Source organism: Tenrec ecaudatus, chromosome 8 (assembly GCF_050624435.1).
Source record: "Tenrec ecaudatus isolate mTenEca1 chromosome 8, mTenEca1.hap1, whole genome shotgun sequence".
In the NCBI taxonomy this organism is placed as follows: Eukaryota; Metazoa; Chordata; class Mammalia; order Afrosoricida; family Tenrecidae; genus Tenrec; species Tenrec ecaudatus.
Window position 1 is genome coordinate 142,942,851 of NC_134537.1, and position 11,098 is coordinate 142,953,948.

The 11,098-nt window shown below is 49.7% G+C and overlaps 1 protein-coding gene and 1 long non-coding RNA gene across 3 annotated transcripts; both read right to left on the reverse strand.

Moving 5' to 3' along the window:
• Positions 1-4,227: 4,227 nt before the first annotated feature.
• CENPA (centromere protein A) lies at positions 4,228-8,033 on the reverse strand. Of its 2 annotated transcripts, none has more exons than XM_075556997.1 (4): positions 7,740-8,033; positions 5,686-5,798; positions 5,155-5,232; positions 4,228-4,556 (listed from the first exon to the last, which is right to left on the reverse strand). In XM_075556997.1, the coding sequence occupies exons 1-4, from the start codon at positions 7,825-7,827 to the stop codon at positions 4,422-4,424; spliced, it is 414 nt and encodes a 137-aa protein (XP_075413112.1). In that variant the 5' UTR covers positions 7,828-8,033; the 3' UTR covers positions 4,228-4,421. The 2 variants fall into 2 exon arrangements, with proteins under 2 accessions (XP_075413112.1, XP_075413111.1); XM_075556996.1 differs by having other exon boundaries at positions 7,707-8,033.
• A 429-nt stretch (positions 8,034-8,462) lies between these two features.
• On the reverse strand, positions 8,463-10,251 carry LOC142454513 (uncharacterized). Its single transcript, XR_012785701.1, has 3 exons — positions 10,206-10,251; positions 9,901-9,957; positions 8,463-8,601 (listed from the first exon to the last, which is right to left on the reverse strand). It is a non-coding gene; the product is annotated as an uncharacterized LOC142454513 (long non-coding RNA).
• Positions 10,252-11,098: the final 847 nt, after the last annotated feature.

Below are 11,098 nucleotides of genomic sequence, written 5' to 3' on the forward strand. Positions count from 1 at the left end.
TGAAAATACATCCTGCATATCAGATATTTACATGACGATTCAGGAAAATGACAGTGATGAAGCAGCAACGAAAATAATGTTCTGGTTGGGGATCACCACCCCACGAGGAGCTGTGTGAAAGGGTCGTGGCCTGAGGAAGGTTGGGAACCCCTACCCTAGAGTTTTGAAGATTGTAAATCTTTATAGGAGCAGGAAGCCCCATCTATCTCCTGGAGGTTTTGAACCTCTGATCTTTTGAATAGCAGGCCGAAGCTGAACGCACTTCCTCACCAGAGCTCCTCAAACGTAGGGGGTTGTGAATGTCCCCAAGGTAAGGGAAAGCAGGGAACCAGTAAAGCCCAGGCTTTGTGTTGTTGGGGGTAAATCATGGGGTTGAATCTGACTCACAGCGGCCCTGTGCACAACCAGACGGAACCCTGCCCGCCTCTGCGTGATCCTCACAACTCTCCTTGTTTGAGGCCAGCTTCGCAACCACCGTGCAGTGCCTCCTGTCAAAGAACCTTCCTTTTGTTCACCGCCCCTCTATTGTACCAAGCATGATGCCCTTCTCCAGGGACGGGTCTCTCCTGATGACACGTCCAAAGCATGTGAAGCAATGTCCACAGGGGCAGAGACATTGCGGAACAGACTGGGGAGGGAAGGACGTTGAGAGAAACTAAGAAGTGAAACTGTGACCTGGGGAAGCAGGGGTGCGGCGAGGGGCCAGGGCCTCCGAGAGCCAGCCCTCATCTGCTGATGGCTTAAGAAAAGAGCTCAGGAGGACAGGCTTGAGTCTGGGGTCTTTTCTCCAGCACAAGATTTAGGCTCACGTCCCTTATAAGGGTATCTCACTCGTATTCAGCCATCACCATTTATTTTAACCAGTTGCTAATCGAATAATAAAAAGCTGATAATAAAATACTAAGAGTCGATTTTGATTCCTGACTCCTTGTGGTCTCATGTGTCAGAGTACAGCTATGCTCTGGAGCAGTGGTTCTCAACCTTCCTCATGCCGTGACCCTTTCATACAGTTCCTCATGTGGTGGTGCCCCCCAAACACAAAATTATTTTCATTGCTACTTCATCACTCATTTTTCTACTGTCATGAATCATCATGTAAATATGATATGCAGGATGTATTTTCACTATTACAAACTGAACACAATTAAAGCATAGCGATGAATCACAAAAACAACATCTAATTATATTTTGTTACTTATTTCTAATGACAAATAGATGAAATTTTGTCTTGAAGCACGGTGTACCATGAGTAAAAGTCTTCATGCCGGGTACTCGATTGTGGGTGTATCTGCATGTGGGCGGAAATGTTTTCCGGGGGTCTTAGGCGCTCCTGTGAAAGGGTCATTTGACACCCAAAGGAGTCGCGTCCCACAGGTTGAGATCCGCTGTTCTAGAGAAACAAGATAATAAATATGGGCTTCTAACATTGGCTCTCCAGCCTGATTGGACTTAACAGCACTGAGAGTGCTATTTCTACCCCTACCGGCATGGCTAAGTCTGCCACTCTGAGCAGTCCATGGTGTGACGTCGCAAAGCTGACTCACGGTACCACCACCAGTAGGTGAAGTGCTGGGGAGGGGAGAGGCTCTGGGTGATGTGTTTGATATTTTCCAGCAGTTTTGTCAGGATGACAAGTATAGGGTAGCTGCCTGGCTGGTTCTCCTTACAATAGAAAATGTGATTAAGGAGCAGGATAATCTCAGCACGTCTCAAGTGCTGAATAATAGGCCTAAAAGCTTCTGCATGTGCTACACAGGAGAGCCTTCTCTTCTCTAGTAATAGAAGCGACATTGCTGAAAACCAAATCTAGTTTCATCACACGGGTAGCCGAATTACAGCATCAGGTGAATTGCAGGTCCAGAACAGCCTCTGATATTAAGGTAAGGGCATGTCTGGGTCATACTCACAGCCAGCTGAGGAGCTTGCTGAGGGCAAAGGTAATGCAGAATGGGTAGTAGAACCTAGTTCTACTTATGTTATGACCATGTGATCAATTACAAAAGTTTGTGATTTGTCAGTTTATTTTTGTGCTTACTGAATCTTTCCTTTGTTCATGTATGATGTATCAGCTATAATGATACTCAAATGTATCAGATGTTTGATGTTACATATAGGTGATTTCATTAATTTCTGGAAATTATATATATGGCTAAAGAATTGTGTACAGATGCCAAGTTGGCAAGGGATGGATTATGGTAGGTAGGATTATTGTGCCGACCTGACCAATAAACACATGTGAGGTTAATAAGGCTGAAGTTTAATTGAAGGGCAGAGAGAAATGGCTCGGCAAGCCTTGTCTTTTCTTGTCCCTTGCTCTTTGATGACTAGACCAGTGTGCGGCTGCCTCGGCTAGTGCTCTGCCCCAACTTTCAAGCGACACTCCCGGTGGGGCACCCAACCCGTGGACTGTGTCACTGTAGTTTGAGGTTTCTTCAAGACCTGCTTCACCATGTTACTGGAGTATACATCGCTTGAGCTGGGTACTGTGGGACCCTGTCATCTGGCTGACTGTTGGTGACCTGCCTTGCTGGTTGCTGCTTGTGGCCGGACTGCCTGTGTTGCTCTACAGAAGACTCAGTGGTCTGCTTCCTTCACCTGTACCAGCAGCCCTCGTGATTTGTAGGACTGCCAGGGTATTGTCTCACAGAAGTGAGTTGAACTGAGTCATTTGCACTGCTCTGTAGACTAATTAGCTGTTTATTTTTTATTATCTATCTATCTAATCTAATCATAAGTGTCCTGGTTTTGTTGCTTTGAGAACTCTAACACACCCCCAAATTTAAAATCCTTGGGTGACACTTTTCATATTTCTAGACATCTCTTAAATCTTTTGTTACTAACTGCTTGTATTTCAGATTTTCTTTCCCCACTAGGGCGTAGTTACCTTGTTGGTGGACGTGGCTATCATGTGGGCCGCATGTCTCAATGGTAGCTGGTGGCAGGAGTGGGATCAGACAAGGAAACAGTATTCGCTTGAATATTATCTTATCCTGAAGCCCCCACATTCCCAATCACACCCAGGAAACAGTAAACAGGGGTACAAATTTTCTCTTGTTGTACAGGTCAAAGAATCAAGTTTTACATAATCACCTTTCCAGGACATACCACCTCATACAACCACCTCTCAACACAGAAGCATGTTGTCTGTAAAATCCCTTCAACGTTACACCAGTCCCCATCCCGCTTGTATCCTCCCAAACAGGACAAGACAAGAGGCCCCGTCTTTCTCCCGGGAGCTGCTCGTGGTTTCACACTGTCCACCATGTGGATCACAGCCCCATGCATAACAGCTGTACCACGAGGGCTCCTTGTAACCGAGGGGTGGAAAATTTGAGCAGTAATCCTGTCTCACAAGTTACAGAAGAGTTCAATTGATTTCAGATCAAATAGGAAGGCGGTCTTTATCTACTCCACAGCTTAAAGTTAACATCAAGATACACACCCTCTGCATGAAATAACAAAGCCTCTGTTCTAGATCGTCTTCACTCAAGAATTATTCTCTCTTCATAAAGAAGGTATCAAAACTTTGGGAAACAATTGCACGCATGTGTGTGGAGGGGGTCGGGTAGGAGGAACTACAAAATCCTAGGATTAAAAAAATTAATTATAAAGCATATACCACTTTACAGATTTGGCAATTTAAAAATGAGAATAAAATGTTAAAGTTCAGTAGGAACCTGCTGGCAAGAACAAGAACATTAAACCTTTCATGTTGTAATAAAACGTGAACGCCAAGGAAGGCTCCAGCGAGCAGACGTCGCAGTCCACCGCTCACTGGACGCGGCCCCGAGGAGCCGAGCCCAAGGATGGACCTTGCTGGCCGTGCAGCTGAAGGAAACGGTCTCTGTGCCCCCGTGTTTCACATGGAAGCAAGCCCACCTAGGGCCCGAGCTGGGAGCAGTACAGAACGGTCTAAAATGAGGGGTGAGTCTCGTTTGCTCTCACGATCCAGCACATCTGCTAGCTGCAAAACCCCGAGAACAGTCTCAGGAATAAGCTGAGAAAAGGAGCCTCAGTCCTTCTCCGGGGCGCTGCCGGGGCCTCACATCTTCCCGTCACAGAGCAACGCTGCGCTGCTTTCCGCGTTTTCAAGATCGCCTTGCGCAGATGTCTGCAGACGGCTTAAATCCAGAAGGCACCTTGGGCTCCACGGAGAGGCTCTGGCATCATCCCTGAAATTAAGAACGTTTCCTCATCCTCCAAACGAGGCGTCTGGCCATTCATTACTTTGAAGAAAGCATGTCTTTATTTCACACTAGACAAAAAGACGAGACCCAGAGTCCTCCAGCAGTAAAGGTAAAACCAGGTCTAGACGTTTCTAGAGAAAAAGAAGGTGGCAAGGGACCGAATGAAGGGGACACGAAGGCGGGAAAGCTCTTTAGGAAGCGCAGTGGGCGCTGAGCGAAGGAGGCACCACAGGCTCAGCCCAGTCCTTCTTGGATGCCACGGATCCTCCGGGCCAGCTGCACATCCTTCGGGAAAAGAGTGACGCGGCCGGCATGCAAGGAAAGAAGATAGGCGTCTTCAAAGAGGTGCACCAGAAAGGCTTCTGCTGCCTGGGGACAGAAGAGAAACGGTAAGACTGGCACAGGGGAGGGAGGGTGCTCGACTGCGTAGTTGGCAACTGGGCTCCCAATCAAACCCTTGGGTGTGACTGTGTGGCTCTTTCCTTTCCAGAAGGCGAGATTTGGTGGTGACCATTCACACGCATTCAAGTCCTGCTCAAAACCTACTGCCAACGATGCGAAGGCTACGGGACCCTATCGGCCAGAGCAGGCATGCCCACAGGGTTTCCAAAGCTGCAACCGCTATGGAAACAAATGGCCATGTCATTCTCCTGTAGAGTAGCTGGTCTTTAAACCACAGACCTCTTGTAGGGCAGCTGAGTCGATGACACACAAACAACCCCCCACTCACTGCCTCCAGTCTATTTTGACTCACAGCAACTCCATGGGACCAGGCATGAACCGCCCTGTGGGTTTCTGAGTCTAGACTTCCCGACAGGAGTAGAAAGCCTCATCTTTCTCCTGTGGAGCGGCTGGTGGTTTCAAACTGATGACCTTGCACTTAGCAGCCCAACTTGTCACCCACTATGCCCCAGGGCTCCGTGTATGCCCTATTAGGCATGTAGAACTATGCCGTGCCCTTTCTTACCTCTTGCAGGGCCATCAGGGCCTGGGCTTGCCAATTTAAGTCCACACCACGAGTGAATTTAACACATATTTCTCTTGCCTGTGAAGGAGGTGGGAATGGGAGAGAGAACAAGACAGGGACTCAGGGGAAGACAGGCTCTCTCCAAGAGTCTCCAGTGACTCCTCATTTCTGGGATGCCTTCCTGGCCCTTCACCCGAGGACCAAACTCAGTGGCAGGTGCCAATCCAGGGGTGGTGGTGGTGGGAACTGGCACCATGACTCCCATGGGCAGCAGGGAGAGAGGGGAGGAGGTGATTGCTAAGTAGGGAAGAGAACTAAAAGGGGATGAGGGGTGTTGGGGTTAAGAGCCCAGAGTCAAGGTTAGAAAGCCAGTCCACAAGGAATGAGAAGGGGCTATGGGAGGGCTCATGTGTTCAGGTGACAAAGAGGCCCCTGCCAGCTTAGAGGCCCCTCAGCTGGAGAGTTGGTAGGTTCCTCAGTCCTTGGGGTTCTAAAGAATTGGGGGGCAGGCAGCAGCTCCCTGGAGCTCACCACAAGGCTAAAGGGCCTCTTCCGTAACAACAGGTTTGTGCTCTTCTGAAGCTTTCGTATCTCCTTCAAAACCTTGGGTGTCCATAGGCGACGTCGGCGATGGATGGAAGTGCCTGAGCGAGAGAGTGGGGCCTGAGAATGCAGCGCATCACAGAGGGTGCCTCCCAGGCCGGCCTACACCCAGGTCAACTGCCTGGACCGCGATCCGCTCCACACACCCGGGGTTTCTCACCGCGGCTCGGAGCCCCAGCGCCGAGAACACGGCAGGAGACGGAATCGCTGGTCCTTGGAGGCTTATCTCAGATGCCAACTCTTCCCAAATCGCCATCACTTCCAAGCCCATGGGCTGCGCTCCAACCCATGCCCTTCATATGCATTACCCACGGGCACGGAGACCTGTTCATTTCTTTGGGGCAGGAAGGAATCTGGGTGCCATCTCCTCATCTTAGCTCCTCTGAGGCCCACAGAGGGAGTCCTGGGGCAAGGCTCTCTAGTGACTGGCCTGGGCCCTCAGAAGAGGCCTGACTCAGTGTGCGGGCAGGCACTTTGTCAGGGCCTTTCCTCAAATGTTGGCTCCAATTCCCCAAAAGGGGGTGGGGGCTGAGCATGGGGAAGAAAACCCTTAAAACCATGCCCCAAAGTAGAAACTCTAAAATCCAAATTCTCTGACCAAATCATATTGACACAAGAAATTTAGGACAGACACACACACACACACACACACACACACACACACACACACACACACCTCACTGACCATTCTGACTCATAATGACATAAGAATATGAAGACAAAAGAATATGAAAAACAATTCTTCCAAATAACTCATGTTAACATGACCTAGCTGAGATTTGGACAATTAAATAACGTCTACACAGCAAAACCTATGAGACGCAGCCAAAGTATTACTACTAGAGCAGTGTTCTAGTGTTCTCGCTCCAATCCCAATGCCATGTGGTCCACCCTGACTCAGCAACCCCAAAGGGCAGGGTGGCGCAGCCCCTGTGGGTTTATGAGAGTGTCACTCTTTACGGGAGTAGAAAGCCCGTCTTTCCCCCTTGGGGCAGCTGCATTAGAGCAGTAGTTCCCAAAGTGGGCGATGCTGCCCCCCCACCCCCCACCCCCGTGGGGGTGCTGGTAAAGTGGAGACCTGCAATTTATCCTGGATTATAGGCTACCCCACAATTTTCATTTGTAAGGGGACAGAGTAATTTTTTTTTTTTTCTGAAAAGGGGATGGCAAGCCAAGTTAAGAATGGCAACTGATGCACTGGAGGGAAAGGTGTCATCTTAAGCTACATTTATCAGACACTGCTGAAACCTGCCGCGAGCAGGGTGGCCACGGCGCACAGGTTTCAGCAGAACTCCCATGCAAGAGCAGACTGGGAAGCGGGGCAGACTGTCCGCTTCTGAGAAGTGGGCCGCTGAGCGCCTCGCGGAACACTGTCAGGTATAGTTCAGGAAGCAGAGCCCCTCTCTCGGCCGGAAGGCGCTAACTCAGGGCTGGGGAAGAGTTGTCTCCTCCAAGGAGAGTTGACTTGATGACGTGGGTGGGGTGAAGTTTTCAGGGCTTTGACTTGCTGACGGGCACCCAAAAAATGGGGAGGAACACTTGCAAAACCCCTTAATAATCGGAGGGCAGCATGACTCTAGGAAATTTGATAGTCGTCCAAAATAAAGTGAAACGCGCCATGCTCAATATCCTAGGGCAGGAGTGAGTGGAACCGGGCTAGTCCTGGTCATTTTGCGTCGAACAATCACATAGCCCACAATGCCCCCCCAAAATAAAACACAGCCCGAGCACACTGCCATCTGTTCCATTCAGACTCACAGTTCTGCCTGCGGGGCAGGGGCTCCCTCCGAAGTCGTCCTAACACAGACAGAAGGATTCCCGGGGCCGCGGGACTCCCGCCAGAGGAGGTCCCGCGACCGGGGTCTGCCAATTCGGGCTCTACTGCAGGGTCGGCCGGGCAAGCGTCTCGCGTCCGCTCAGTGACGGGGGACGGGGCTGGCCGTGCCTACCTCGCTGAGGGGAAGGGGCTGCAGCCCGGTTACCTAGGGAGGGGCCCCGCCGCGGGGTCCTGGGGGGCGGGCTGGCCGTGCGCCTCTTCGGGGCTTCGGGCTTCCGGCGGCGCGGGCCCATGGCGGGTCCCGGGGGGGTCCCGGCACGCGGCCCGGAGCCAGGCGCCCGGGCCCCTCTGCTGTGGGCGCTCGCTCCCGGCGGGGCCTTGGGGGCGCCGGCCGCGTGCCTCGGAAAGGGTGGGCGCCCGCCGCAGAGCCGGATCCTCGTTCCAGTCGTCACACGGCCCGCTCGTCGGCCGGCATTTTTTAAAAGCCAACTTCGGCGACTCCCAGTGGCTGGCTCTGGAACGCCCCCGGCGTAGCGTTACGGCGGAGGGAGCCAATAGGAGCGCCGACCTAGAGGGACGCAGGGTGGCGGTGATAGGAGGAGAACTGAGATCGACGGCGGAACGGACCAATCGACACTTGGAAAAATGAAAGAGGGCGGGGCGTTTCATCCATTGGCTCCTCTGGGTGGGACCATAGCGCTTGCTCGCTGTGCTTGCTGGTCGAACTGGTTTCGCTCAAAGCGGATGATTCGTTTGTGCAATGTTTCTCGGTTAAATTACGTTCGTGTTACGGCTGGTTCTGTAAGCGCTAGGAGGGGTTATTTCCACAGAGGAAAAAGACGTACAGACAATATGGCCTCCTGTCGGGCCCGGGACCCTTTCGCGAACACGGCGCAAAGAGGACTCGGAAGCCAGTTGCACTGCATGAATTTTATTGATCATTGGGTTTCAGGAGACATTCGAGGCTCTGGAGATGAGTTCCAGGCTGGGCAGGCCGCCGCCTCACTAGCCTTTGATGAAACCGTTTGTTAGTGCGGGTCTTCAGTTCTGGGCGGCCTTGGCCTGTTCTGTAACAGATAACATCCAATCCATGACTTAGAAAAAAAAGGACTTTAATTTTCTACGTTTTGTTTTCTTGCATTTTCTAAATGACCTATAATTAGAGGGAAATTAATTTTAAAAATCAGATTTCCATTCCATCTGTAAAAACTGTTTAAGAGCATGGTCTTTTGAAATCAACGAGGTCAGTCCAGAACTTCCCCCTGTGGTGGGGTAAGTTACTGAATTTCTCTACGTTTCAGCGTTCTCATCTGTAAAGGGCTGGCAATAATAATCATTGGCTGTTGGGTAAGCGTTGGACTATTACCCTGCTAACCGCAAGGTCGGAGGTTCAAAGGTGCCAGCTACTCCTCCACTGTCTGCTCCCATACACATTCCAGCCTATGTAGTCATTATGAGTTGGCATAGACTCCGTAGCAGTGGGTTTGGTTTCTGGTAAAGGTATTTTGAGAGTGTGGAATAATGGAATAATGTAGGAGGGGAAAATGGTATTAGGTCAAAGGCTACAGCTTCATATTATTATTATTGCTAAATTCGGCTGCAAGGTCAGATCTAACATTACTTGATTCTATGACTACACAGCTTCTTTGGTGGGGCTGGAGGAAGGAGGGATAAGACAGAGTATAATATCTAAAACTCAGAAGTATCATTCTGCCCTCTCAGCTAGAGTCAAGCTGCCCACTAATCAAGTGAAGCGGTTTTGGTTTTTTTTTTTTTTTTTCCAGATAGCACTCCCCCTCGGTCCCCTGGGTGGCTGCAGGGAGCAGAGGGAGAATCTAACCATGGGAGAGGAAGTGCAACTACTGGTAAAGCAACCCTTCCTACCCATCATTAGTTGCCATCGGGGCCACTTGAATTCTCTTGGTTAAGAAAGTGATTTTTTTATTAACTAGGCAACCTAGGTGGTTTGTGATAGGCTTCTAACCAAACCAAAAACAACAACAACACCTTAGACACTCAACTGCCATCGAGTTGATTGTGGAACTGCCCCTGTGAGAAAGGTTGGCTGTTTCCACCCACTCAGTGGCTCTGAGGAAGAGAAGGCCTGGGGATCTGCCTGTGGGAAATCCAGGCAAACCCATTGCTGCCCACAGGATGGAAGAGAACTACTGCCCCTGTGTTCCCGAGGCTGAAGTTTTGGGAACCACCAACATCTCTGTTAGCAGCAGGTGCTTTACCTCTGCACCACCAGGGCTCCTTCTGAAAGGATTACAGCCTAAAAAACCATAGGGAGCAATTCTACTGCATAGCACATCCTAATTTGAAAGATACCCAAGGGAAAAGATCGTAGAGTTGGAACAGCTTACGTGGTTGGTGAAAGATGAATGATTCATGGTGTCACCCGATTCCTGGTTAGGACGAGTCTAGAATTGTAAGTTGGAATGATATTCAGATTTGATCCATCTATTAGAAGCTTATTATACCACTGGGCCCAAGCTAGGTGAAATGGAAAATGCTCTAGGGGTAGGGTCTGGGTTTCTCATTCTCTTCTGGAGTCCCAGTGACGCACTCATGGTAAGTCTCACTGTGGGCCCAGTCTCCCACTCTATTAGATCTTATTTCCCACTCGGTCTTGGCATGCAAGAATTTAATCTCTGACAGTAACTCTTACCCGAAGTTTAATTGAATTATCTGTGTTTCAGGCATCCAAGGAGGAGGAGACACAAGGAGGGAGAGAGAGAGAGAAACCATGGTTAGTTTCATATTTTGCATCAATCCGTGGACACTGAGTTTTCTTAAGAGGCCCAAGATTTCATTGACTAAAAAAGTTTCTTAGCACCACTTCCCTCATTGACAAATGACTTATTTACCTTTTTACAGGGTAAGCCCTCAAGTGTTCACGGATAAATAGGAAGCTATCTCAGTAGCATACAAACATCTGCGTGATGTCACAGTAAGATAAGGGGCCTTGATGGCACTGTGGGGGAAGCATTGGGCTTATCAAAACCACCAGCTTCTCCCCAGGAGGTGTGGCTGACGGCTCCCATAAAGATCTAGAGGGTCACTGTGAGTCAGAAGGAACTCGATGGCAGTGCTTTGGTTTCTTTGGGAATATTGATATACGGAAATGGGCATCCATGTATTTATGCGTACAAACTTTATGCATCCATGGGCAGTCTTTTTGTATTTTGAATGAAATTTTACAAACAATGATCTGGACTGTAGTTTCCCAGCTTCCATAAAAGGGCTTACTATTTCAGTATCGAAAACCATACAGAGGCCAGTTTTATGAAGTCAGAAACATAGGTGCCTATCAAAGAGACTAACTGAAAGTCCTAGGTACAGAATTTTGGGTCTTCTGTTTGGGGTATATTTCTTGTGGGTTAGGAAGGTTACCAGTTGGTAGCTCATGTTTAGGTGAAACCCTGGGTCTTTATTATTGGAGAACCGACTCAGGGTAGACAGTAGCCCGTGAAAAACCACTGGTTTCTAACACTGCTTGTCTGACCTTCAGGACTCTGTGTAGTTGGCCATGACTGGTGAATGGACACCAGCAGGACAAGG